A 12,826-nucleotide genomic window follows, 5' to 3' on the forward strand; every position below is an offset into this window, starting at 1 on the left:
GGTCCTAGGCACGTGTAAACATGTATACATATATGTAGGTACATTGGTAGGTTGGTAAATATCCATATATCAATAAATGGAGATTACTTACATAATTTGTATTCCAAAATCCAAAAACTGTTAAAAAAGTTACCTTGGCTTGTTCGTTTTTGATTCTCTTTCCTTTTTGTTTATGTTTTTGTGTCGCTGTACACGAGCCTTGTACAAAGTTTCACTTCTTTTTTCTGCCTTTGTTTTGTATGTGTGTGTGTGTGTGTGTATATTTTTGGCGAGAGTGTTCCTCGGGGAGCAATTCGGTTAATATTTCGAACATAAATTTACAAAGGAACCACTTTAATCAATGGGCCAGGGTCAGGTAGGATGCTAGGTAGTTGCGTAGGGGATGGCTAAAGGGAGGTCGGAAAATCGTTGTTGTTTGTTATACCCACATACATACATACATACATATATGGAGTGCAATGTACTTACCTTACATCGGGAGTTGTCATTATTGATTTGCACTGAGAAAACAATGCCCTTGCATTGGGAATTGAAATTGGAGAATTTCTTTGCGACTTACATAGAGGTAGGCATAAATTTCTATGGAACGTTCCCCCCTTCTGTTTGTTCTCTGCGTTCGGGAACAAAGAAAATGACCAACAACAAAGAAGAATAAAAAATCCCATTGAATTTCATTTTGCAAACAAAAAAAATATATATATGGATCGCGGGGGGTCTCGCCATGGACAACATGCATAATCGTAATCGTTTTCATGGACTTTGAAAATTTATAGAATGCTTTTGCCGGCACCTGAGTCACTGAGCCACTCCACTCTACGAACTTACCAATAATTGAGACTTTGCCAAAAATGGCAGGCAAGGATATAAAATGAATGCACATATTGCCAGGACGAGAGTAATTGAGAGAGAGAGCAAGGGTCGTTGTGTGGCAGAAACAAGAGCAATAACTGTTTGGCAAACAGATTTATATTTTCTAACAAAACTCCATTATACAGGAGCGGACTAACCTCCAAGTTATGATGGCTACAATGAATTGGTAAAATTGTCGTATTTAATCTGCCAACTGACACCGACTTTCATTAATTTAACTAATCCATCTCTGACCTTTTGGTCAGAGCCAGACTGCCCACTGTGCTCCATGTACATTAAGTACATGTTTTCAATGCAGTAGGTAGGTTTCCATTCTTCTAATGTCTGACCACACACACACACACATACTTCGTGCCTGGAGGAGAATGGGGGAGAGAGATTGAGAATTGTTGGCATGGGCCGCTTGGGCGCAGTGCATCATTTTTGCATTAGAACAAAAATTTTTGTAGCAAGGGCCATGAAAACTGTAAATAACCGGAATGGAGAATTGTAAGACCTTCAGTTGGATGCCATCCCATGTTGGTTTCAACTCCTACGCCGACCGCAAATTATGCTTGTCTAAAATGAATGCTGCATCCATACGGTTGTAGGAAAAACGTTCCTGGGCGTGCCTGGCTAAGAAAAAACGAAAAAGAAAGAACAAAAAGGAAAGGAAAAACTAACAAGAGTTGCTGAGTTGCAGCGGCAAGTAAGAGAGAGTGGTAGAGAGAGAGAGTGCGAGAGGAAAATGGCAAAAGCTACAACACGACACGAGTTGCAATCGCAATGGTTTTTGCGGTTGGCGTACCAATCTCTTAGGGCAAACTGCAGCTAACATTGCTTGGATTGGTGATGGGTTTGAGTGTTAGGTTGGTATTGGGTTAGGCTTTGCCACAGGATGCTGCCACAGGATGCTCCTAACGCAGATGCTAAAAGAACTTTTGACTAAATGTCTGCATGTGTGCGTGTGTGTGTGTGTGCGTGTGTGTTTGAGTGCATTAAGATGAAAATGTTATTACGATTGCTGCCTCCGCCTCAGTCATTTGCTGTCATTATTGCAAACATCAATGCAGAAACGGAGATTAAGCGCGGAAACGCAGCAAATGTTAGTTTTGGTTTTTGGTATGGGAGAAAGTATCGGAAATTTGATATGCCAAAAACCGTTTTGAGGACGAAGGGCAATCAACAAGTGATAGTCGTTGCAGTAGCAGTCAAAAATTTTCACTTTAACTGGCAAATTATGCAGATTTGCCAAGAGACGAGAATATTGAGGAAGTTTCCCACCATCACCACCCCAACAACGAACCATTCATGCTGGGGGAATGAATGCTCACAGGAAGGGAAATTGATTTGGATTGCAAAGAGCAAAAAGTTTGCCATAATGGAAATGTCAGCAGGGGGTGGCAAGAGAGTGAGAGAGTGGGTACGGGGCATCGTCAGGAGCAACTATTGACTGAAATATTAAACATACGCCGCGTGGAACGCCAAAATTCATACAAAATGAAATTTCTTGCTTAATTTTTCTGATTTTATTCAATTTATTCATAATTCTCTTTTGTGTTCTTTATTAGGTATTATTAGTATTATTAATATTTATATTATTTCATCTATTATTTAATATATATGTATATATATATATATATATCATGGTTTTGTTTGTTTGTTTTCTTTGTATGTATGTATGTAGGTATGTATATTTAGTTATAGTGTGTAATAAAGCTTGACAATCTATTAATGCTATTACGTTTTCCGCTTTGGCTTTGGCTATATTGTTTATATAATGCCATTGTTTGCAATTCGATTTGTGTTTGTTCTCTGTCTGTGACTTTATGTGGGTATATACGTGTGTTTGTATGTGTGTGACTGTGTGTGCTTGTGTGTTTGGGTGGAAATTTTGGGGGCGTGTCATATGTATTGAATTTTTTGACTAATTTTTGCAGTTTCAATGAAATTTGAGTTAAAATACATACATAATATATATTTGCTTATTTTGTTGCTGTTGGCTTCTTTTTTTTTTTTTGTTTTGTTTTTGGGTTTTTGCCTTGGTTTGGTTTCATTTCATTTCATTGCATTTCGTTAGGTTTTTATACAAAAATTGTTTACTATGCTTCAGTTTAATTTATTTATTTTTCTGCATACATACATATATGTACACACACACGCACACACATGCACACAAACACACATCCACATCCATAAAAAGTTAATTTTACTGGCTTGTCCTCTGCATTGCATTTGGCCCTCTGTAATGCCTATCCCTGCCCCTTCCCTTCCACTTCTTTGCTCTTTCAGTTTGTCTGCTTTGCTTTTGGGTTTTGCCTGTTTTTCCATTTCCATTCACATTGAGTAATTAAAATTATAGTTACATTTTCCATCATGCCTTCGTTTCATGGCTAAAGCGTTTTGGAAAATGCTTTGCCTCATACATATAAATACCTTCTACATATATGTAAATACATACATATGTGTTGGTAGTAAAAAGCATAGTTGAAATTTTCCTCACACACCCACACACGCACACTCGCACACACACAAACACACAGTAGTTACATAGCCAGAGTTTAGTTCTCATTTACACTTGTCTTTAGCTCTTGGCGGTTTCAATGTCTGCATTTGTGTTATTTTTAATTTTAATTAGTTTAAAACGATTTAAAATGAATAAAATATTGCATTTCGTCTGCGGTTGCTGCGTGTTCTTTTTGTTTTTTGTTTCTCCCCTTTTTGTATTATTTGTTGCGAGTATTTTCTATTGTTTTCACTCAGTTAATTAAAATTAACCATTTTCTATTTGTATTATGTACAATTAAAAATATTCTCAAATAAATTGGATATGGGTAGGGCAAATACATTCATAGATAAAACGCAAAAATCAATACACACATTTTACATTTAAATTTAAAAAAAAAATAAATTATGCGCTATCAAAAATTAAGTACGCATTAACTATTTATAATCTAATGTTTGCTTTAGTTGACTATATCAAAAAACAAAAACCTATTTTTTCGGATATGAAGAGAAAAGCATTTTATTCAACATTGAAATACTCGTTACTCAAAGAAAAAGAAAAATCATAAAGATAATCAAACTGTTTTCGTTGTTTTTTTTGTTAAAAAATCTGTGTAAATTCTTCATCTCATTATTCTCAATTTCTCTCTTTGTTGCAAAGAAATGTTTATAAATTTAAGTGACTTGCTTTTGGGTTCAATTGTGGGAATTTGTTGGAACATTCGATGAAATCTAAACCAAAAGGTAGCTTAAAAAAACTTTCCTTTTTTCGCCAATCTTGATCGTCTATTTAATACTTGTGTCTTTCTCAAAGTCCAAACGATAAATAGATTCCTTTTGGGGTCTTTTAAATGGATTGTCTAAATCATCGTATTGCTACAACCATAGGTGTACCTAGGAAAGGAAAAGGGACACATTATTTACCTTAGGTAGGCAATAAGCCACCCAAGAATTTTCCGAACATAACAGACATAAGAAAATTTCTACTCTAATTTGGAACTGATTTAGAATTTTTCTTATGTCTTGAATATTTGCTTGGAGGATTTTTTCCCCACAGAATATTCCCAAACTTCTTTATATGTTTTAAGAATTTGCAAATTTCTTGAACTGCAAATTGCATACCTAATTTCCAGCCTATTGCATACATCAAGGGGCAAACTTTTCTTAATTTCACAGTCCTAGATCTGCATATGGTTACAGCATAAAATATTCGATATTGTTTAGACACTAATACATATAAAACCAAGCTACCATATGTGCTCTATACATTTGACCCCTATTTTGTAGCTATGTATTAGTAAGAATATCTGCATAAATGATACATACTAAGTGTATTGCCTTAAGTATTTAAACTTTAGGTTAGTTTTTTACACACACCTATCGAAATTAATTAAAATAAAATCGAATAGGTTGCTAATCAATTATAAATTTCAAAGAATAAATGTTCTCTAAAGCGTTTGCTATTGAAAACGTTTCTAAACTAAACAGTCAGACGAAAAAAATTGAAATCTAAAGAAGTAAGCAAATTGTCCAATTGCTAACTGGCCACTAGTATTGAAATCTAAACTAAAGCATATCTAAATCATTGTAGTTCAGCCAAAAATATGTTTAGAAATTTTAACAAATTTATTTAATTTTTGTTTGCTTTTCCTAATATTTTATGTGGGTCATATCTATAGTAACGAGTATTTCATGTGAAACAAATAACAAAAAGAAAACTTAATCATTTGTGAAATGTAAAAATATTTGCACAAGTATATATATGTATTTAGATAGTAATTCAATGTATTTCACATATAAAATTTAATTATGCATAAAGTGTTTTTTTTGTGAATTTTAGCAAGTCTCTTACATATGTATACATATGTGTGTTTCAGTGAGTGTGTGTGTGTGTGTGTAGTTATGGGTGTGTATGTATGTAAGTGTGGACGTGAACACGAATTTGTTGCTGTTGTTGTTGTTGTTTTTGCCTGAATGTTTATGCACATGTCTTATATTTGTTATTTATATTGACTTTAGAACTTACAATTACAATTTTCAAGCTCGAATTTGAAACATTCTACATACACAAAAAATTTGGGTTTATTTTTTTAAAATTATTTTATGCTTCATTACATTTGATATAATACTATATTTATGTATATGCCTATATAGTACATACGATTTGTTGTTCTTGTTGTTGTTATTGTTGTTAGGTTTCACATTATATCAAATTTTTATGCAATTTTTAGCTGTCAGTTTCTTGGATTGGTCTACTTTTGTTTCATTTTTTTAGTGGTGCAGTGGAATTAGAGACTGAGGCGAAGGGAGGGCAGAATGAAATGCATTAAACGAAATTGATACAATTAAATGTTTTTGTTGTTGTTATGGTTGTCTACTGTTTTTTTTTTTAACTAGAGTTAAGTGAGCCAGAGAGATGGAGGAGCAATATTTTCTATATCTGTTCGCATTGTTCTATGAATTAGACTAATAATAATTCTAAATTTTTAGTTCATCTAAAAAAGAGAAGGTATTATGGCATATGAGTTAATTATTTTGATTTTTCTCTAACAATGGGCTAAAAAGAAAACAAACAATCAGGTCTAACATTTAAAATAGTTTTCATTTGTCTTTTTTGTTTTTTTTTGCTTTTAAAAAACGAACGATATATTTTTGGTTGTGATTTTTTTTCTTTTTTTTTTTGGCACGTTTTCAGTTGCATTTTGCTATTTTGATATTGAGATTTGTTTTTTTTGTTTTTTGATTTTAAAATTTTCTTATACTAATGAGTGTTTTTGGGGGAAGTGGGGGATGGTTTAGGTGGGAAAGTGGGAAGTAGGAATAAAAATGGAGAATACATTTACATATTTACACAAAAGGAACTACCAGAAATTGTACATGTTGAACATCGATGAATAACTATATCTAAATCTATATATATATATGTATGTATGTTGATGTATTTATAGATCGATCGTAAAGAGTATGGCTAAGATTATAAATATATATACTTAATAGATGTCTGCATGCTTCTTGTTATGTAGTTGTTATATATATATATATGTCTTTTCTAATCATTTGATCTTTTGCACTCTACCATTAATCCTTTTACTATATCTTATGCTGAGGATATATAACTATACATATACATATGTATGTATGTGTATATAATCTAGTTTAGTCCTTTGTACACCTTAGGGAGATCAGTTTTTGGTCGCTATGCATATCATCATAATGTACAGATTTCAAGTGAGTTTAAAAATTTATATATGGAATTCTAGCCAGGAATGAAGAGACTTTGATTTATGTATGTATATGAAAGTGCTATGCCTATGAGTGTATATATGTATGTATAATGTAGGTATATATAATAATCGGAGAGTGATTTTATTTTATTATTTTGATTCTGCTTAAATTGCTCTTAGATCCAAGATTTATGGCCTGCGGCAGTCAATAGATTGCGAGTCACTGTGTGTGTGCGTGTGTGTGTGTTTAGTGTTTAGTCCTCTCAGGTAATAAGGATATGCCCCACATATCACACACAATTGATCTATTGATCTATTTACACACGCGTGCCATAATACTAGAGAGAGACAAATTCACCGTTACCCTTATCCCCCTGTCCCCCCGTTACCGATACCTCCGTTGACTGTTGCTGCTGCTGCTGCTGATGATGATGAGAATCCTTCTCTGAAATTGAATTCGTTGGCAATTCGTCCGATTCGTTGAAGAGCGTTTCATTCTCATAGCGTTCATCTTCGTGCAGCGAGAGACTCGAGTTACCCAAGCCACCGCTGGCTGTAATGCGACGTCCCATATTATCGTATTTGGGATAGGCCGAGCTGTCGCCGCCGGATGACTTGTTGCCCAATGGTCGCAGAGGTGTTACCTCAATGGGCGGTGTCTTGCAGGCGGAGGGCTGTGGTGCATTGTTAATGCAACTGACACAATTCGCCGCCGATACAACTGTGGGCACTGCCGTTGTGGCTAGCTGTGGATGATGACACTGGACCACAGCGGTCACAGCTGGCGGTGGCGGAGGCGGTGGCAATTGTTCCATTGGATTGCTGTGATAGCTATTGGTTGACTGTAGGCCCTGATAGCCGGAAGTGTCTAGATTGTAGGTAACGATCTCATCGTGCGGATAGAGACCAGCTGTGGCCACCTGTTGTTGTTGTTGTTGCTGCTGCTGCTGCTGCATCGAATTATCCTTCTTGAGGATGCCACGGCGGGTCGTGTGCCTGGGCAATGTGGCAAATTGACCTTCGGGTATTGTTACAGCACCCGTATTGGCATCGACACTGGCTCCACTGCAATCCTGCAGACGTTTGGGTATATTCAGCAAATCGGGATACATATTCAGATCGGCCCCGTCCAGCATATCTTGCGTGACAGAGACGCGTATAAAAATGTTGCCACCAAAGGTGGGATTCGGCACAATGTTGGAGCAGAATTCTGGTGGCGGTGGAAAGACGCCCACATTCAGGGGAAACTCCTCGGAGATTTGACCAGCATGTGGATGGCCGGCATGTGGATGACCAGCCATTGAAGTGGGCACACTAATTATACCACAAGTGGGATCCTTTACAGTCATCAATTGCTGTCGCATGTGTTGAGGTTGTCCAGGTGGTCCTTGTCCCGGATGTTGTTGTTGTTGCTGCTGTTGATGTTGCTGTTGCTGCTGCTGTTGTTGATGTTGTTGCTGTTGCTGCTGTTGATGGGCCGCCACCAACATATTGCCAGCATGACGATGATTCTCAACAGAATGAATCTCAATTTGATTGTATCCCAAAGCAGACTCCACTTTGTTTATACTTATTGAATTTGGATTGTTGTCAATGCCATAGCTATCGCCTCGATCATTGGTTGTTGTCGTTACACTCGAATCGAGTAATTTCTTCTCCTGGTCATTGAAACTGACACTGGACTTGACGCCAGCCTTCTGGGCATGTCGATGCTGTCGCGTGGTGCGCTTACATAGGCAAACCACAAACGAGATGGCAATCAAAAGGAAGACAGTACCGAAAATGCCCATAATGAGGCCAAAGTACCAGAATGTCTCCGGCGTTTTAACCAGCACATGTTGTACAATCTCGCTGAGATAAATGCTTATATTCTGCGTCATCGAACCAATGGTATTCGATGCTGTGCATGCATAAGTGCCTGCATCCAGGCTAGTTACATTGAACACTGTAAGATTGCTCCACAGCTTATCGGAGGCAATGCTCTCCGTATCGAAGAGCACATTATCATTGTCCAATATCTTGCCATTCAACTCCCACGAAACCTCGGGCAAGGGATCACCATAGACGAGGCAACTGAATGTGGTATTGCTGCCAATGTCAATGTTCTGAACCTCCTCATTGTTGAAGATCTCGACACGGGGCGGGCAACCGAAGAGCTCATCATCCACACTATCCCAGGTGCGATCCTTTTGTGCCGGCGGACCCTTGCACACCAGACTCACCGAACTCAGGCGACTGCTCACATACCAGCTACGAAATTTTCTCAATTTACAATTACATTGCCAGGGATTTTCCTCCAGCGATAGAGTCTTTAGATTGGCCATATGCTGGAATACATATTCGCTGAGGCTCTCCAGTAGATTGTTCTTTAGGTTAAGGAACTCTAGCAAATTAAGATTGGCCAAAGACATGGGATCAATGTACGAGATTAGACAGTCGTGCATGTCCAGCGTACGTAAATGTGGCAGAATGGGAAACTGATAGGCAGCCAAACGCTTCAGGGGATTACCATTCAAATAGAGTATGCGTAAACGATCATTGCCCATAAAAGTATCCTTGTCGATCATCTCCAATTTGTTATCCGATAGATCAATCTCCACCAGGATCTTTAAATTTCGAAATGTCTCTTTGTGTATATACTGTATCTCCGATTTCTTCAAGTAAATGCGTTGCAAATTGAGTAGCCCCAGGGCAGAGAACTCTTCGCGATTCAGATTCGGTATGTGATTGTCATTGAGCACCAAAACCTGCAGCTCAGTGCTCAATGTGCTTGGTATACTGCTTAGCTGTAGGGAGCTACAGATAGCCGACTTTTTGCCATTAGTCCATTTGCAAGTGCAGTTCGATGCGCAACTTAAGGACCAATCATCGGCCTGGGTTGTCCCCAGCAGGAGCAAGATTATACAGCACCAGCCTGCAAAAGAGAAAAGAGAGGGGGGGAAAGAAACAAAAGATGTTTTTGGTGTGAGGTGTGAGTGTTGGTGTGTGTGTCTGCGTTTTTTGTTGTGTCTTCGGGACTCACCTGACAGCCACATGATAGAAGTATCGCCTCTTCTCAATGCTACCGATGCTCCAAGCCGTCTCTTTCTGTCTCCCTGTCTCTCTCACTCCCTCTTTCACTCTGACTCTCTGTGTTGTCAATTGAATGAACTTCTTAAATGGCTTTAGCTGATTCCGACTCGGATTCGATTGCCATGTTTCACATCATGTGTGGCAAAAAAGGTTTCCATTACTCCGCATTACTCAGCACTTTGAGCTACTTTTTAGTTAAGTTGAAAATTTTTTTTGTTTTGATTTTTCATTTCTTCTTTTCTCTTCTCTATTTGGCACAATTCTTTTATCGATTCTGTTGCACAAAGAAAGTTTATCCTTTGCGTTTTAATCTGGAAGGAAAGAAAAAAAAATAAGGAAGATAAATCAAAGAATCAGTCTTAGTGCGGGAACAATAGACAGCACATTGACGACAAGAGGAGGACACACAGGAGGGGACAGAAGTAGTAGGCATTTACTTGCTCTATTTGTAATCTCTATTTACAGTGTTTGTTGTACTTTTCAATGGCATACCAATAGCCCAAAGCCCATGGCTAAAACCTCAAATGCTGGTTGTGGTCTATAGGTAATGCTGCTGCTGCTGCTGGCCTTAAAAATTGCCTTTCAACAACACTCTGCAATTTGCTGGACAGCACAACAATGAATACTAAGCTGCCCCTTCGCCCTCCCAACACTAACCCATCTTAGCCCACACTTCACCCAATGTTCCTTCTCCTACTTCTGCTGGACCATCAGCATGGACTTCAGCATCGGCATCGACATTGGCAGCTTTACAAAATCACCATCAATAGCCCGTCGAATGCTTTCTTTTGCTTTGTGCTTTAGAAAATAAAAGAAATAAGCAAAAGAATAAAAATAAAAAACTAACAAAAATTGAATGAAGATGTAGATGGCTATCGGTATTGATATATAAGTAGATACATATACATATACAAATTTTATCAGGAACAACTTGCTGATTAGCCACATGGAATTAATAACTTGATATCGATATCTTTTGAATACGAAATTTTTGTTTATCGAATCGAATTTATCGAATTTCACGTTTATTCTGTGCATTGCCATCTTTTTGGTCATTATTAACAAAAGAATTTACATTGTTGATTAATACAAAAGTCGAAAAGCAATGGAACTTCAATTAGATCGATTGTCTATATAGTAAATTAATAGTTCTTTTCCTTCTTTATCTTCTCTGGCAAGGCAGAGATAAAGGGAGAAAGAGAGAGGAAGAGGTAACAGACCTGTAAGCATTTGTATGCCCTTTGTATATACTATGTCTTCTCTCTCTTTTCTTTTCTCTGTTGTTTAGGTAATTAGAAGAGCCAAGAAATTTCAACCGCCTGCTATCACATATATATATACACACAAGCACACACACACATCTACAAAGAGCTGCAGACATATACAAAGGCAAACAATGAAAATGTAAAAAAGCTCAAAAGGTTCATTTGTCAATTTGCCATTTGAATTTGTATTTGAAAATTCACTTGGCCGCTTTTGCGCTTTGTCCTGTCCCTCTCTGTCTGTCTGTCTGTTTGTCTGTTTGCCTGTTCGCCGGACCCCATCCTCTCTCTCTCTCTCTCTCTCTCTCTGTACTCTCCATTCTCCTCCCTCGACCCAAATCCACTGCCAGCCTCAATTTGTTGTCTTTCTTTTGCAAGAGTATGAGCAGAAGGCGAAGGGTTTTTTTTTTTGAAGGGGAGAGGGGGACTGGTGTTGGCGCTTTGGCAATGCGGATAATATTTCCTGTGTCAGTGCAGCAGTTGGCAGCACAGTTGCAATCGTCTCCATCTCCATCTCCATCTTCATCTCCATTGCCGTCTCTATCTCCGTCTCCGTCTCTGTATCCAAATCCATTTCCATTTCCAACGTCGACAGTTTTATTTTTGCTGCTTTATGAACACACTCAGAACCTCAGCAGCACTCACAGGTTCCTTGATATTCATAAATGTGGAACAGTGGGCCAAAATATAAAAAAAAACTCTAACCAAAACTGAATAAAGAACGAAAGCTAATTCAATGGCCAATTGCCAGAATGCTTAGGCAGTAGAGAAGAATGAGAACCACAAGAAAAAAAGAAGAAGAACTACACATATTCGGGGTAGAATATTAAAAAAATATTATGGCCACCGAAAACTGGTACAGCCGCAGGCATCGTAAACGAAATCAATTAACTGAGGTGTGACATACAAGTTCCAGAGATGGCCCAAAATGATGAAGATGAGGAATGATGCTACATTTTCTGGGTTATGCCAGTAATTGAACGAATATATATATACGTGTGAGTGTGTTTTTTCATTCTTTTGATAATTGTTAATGTCAAATATTAGAGGCAGATGGACACACAAATATAGATTCAAAAATTGGCTGGCAGATAAATAGACATAGATGGACAGTGAGATAGACAGAGAGAAATAGAGAAAGGGAAGGGGGAAAAAAACGACAGGCCATTGCAATTTGCAGGCTGAGTGCATTTGGTAAATCACTTTGAATGGCTACATTCGATAAATATTGCAATTATAACAACCAAAAAATGAGAGCACATGAAGCATTTCCAGGTGCAATAGACCATAAATGTGCTGAAAATCAATATTACGGTTAATGAAAATCCATGAATTCCAATTGGTAGTCGGTTTCATATAGTCGTCTAAACAAGTACGTAAATTCTGTGGCATAATCTAATGAAATTTTCAACTAAATGTGTGTTTGTGTTCTTTTGCAACAATTCGTTTTAATGTATCCGCAGAAAAAAGTTTCAAATGTTTATTACGTATACGCAAAGTTGCACTCTATATACAAATAAAGTTTAGCATACATTTTGGGGCTCCATAGCAGAATGTAGAAGAGCTATTAAATTTAATACGAATTATTGTGGCTTTTAAATTTAGAAGCATTGCCAAATTTTATTCTTTGCCTAGAGATCCTTTCAAGCGCAATTAAGAAGCTGTTGAAATAGTTTCGATAACATTAGAAAATGAATTAACTAATGTATTATTTAAATGAAATCAAATCAACTAATATGTCTATGTGTGTGTGTGTGTGTGTTTAAATCTTATTTGTAAAGCTTGTCTGATTCTTGAAGACATTGTTGAGAGAATGCTAAGGCCAAGTGGCTTGTTTGCAATTGAAACCTAAGTATATAGCTTAAGGGTCTTAATAACTGATGCATACTAAATAATGGTCAAACTGTTGAAATG

The 12,826-nt window shown here is 37.3% G+C and overlaps 1 protein-coding gene across 1 annotated transcript; it reads right to left on the bottom strand.

The window, feature by feature from the left end:
• Positions 1-6,685: 6,685 nt before the first annotated feature.
• LOC6648090 lies at positions 6,686-9,880 on the bottom strand. The gene is made up of 2 exons (XM_023178650.2): positions 9,601-9,880; positions 6,686-9,492 (listed from the first exon to the last, which is right to left on the bottom strand). Exons 1-2 carry the CDS (start codon positions 9,611-9,613, stop codon positions 6,917-6,919), a joined length of 2,589 nt encoding a protein of 862 aa, XP_023034418.1. The 5' UTR covers positions 9,614-9,880; the 3' UTR covers positions 6,686-6,916.
• Positions 9,881-12,826: the final 2,946 nt, after the last annotated feature.

Source organism: Drosophila willistoni, chromosome 3R (genome assembly GCF_018902025.1).
Source record: "Drosophila willistoni isolate 14030-0811.24 chromosome 3R, UCI_dwil_1.1, whole genome shotgun sequence".
NCBI lineage: Eukaryota > Metazoa > Arthropoda > Insecta > Diptera > Drosophilidae > Drosophila > Drosophila willistoni.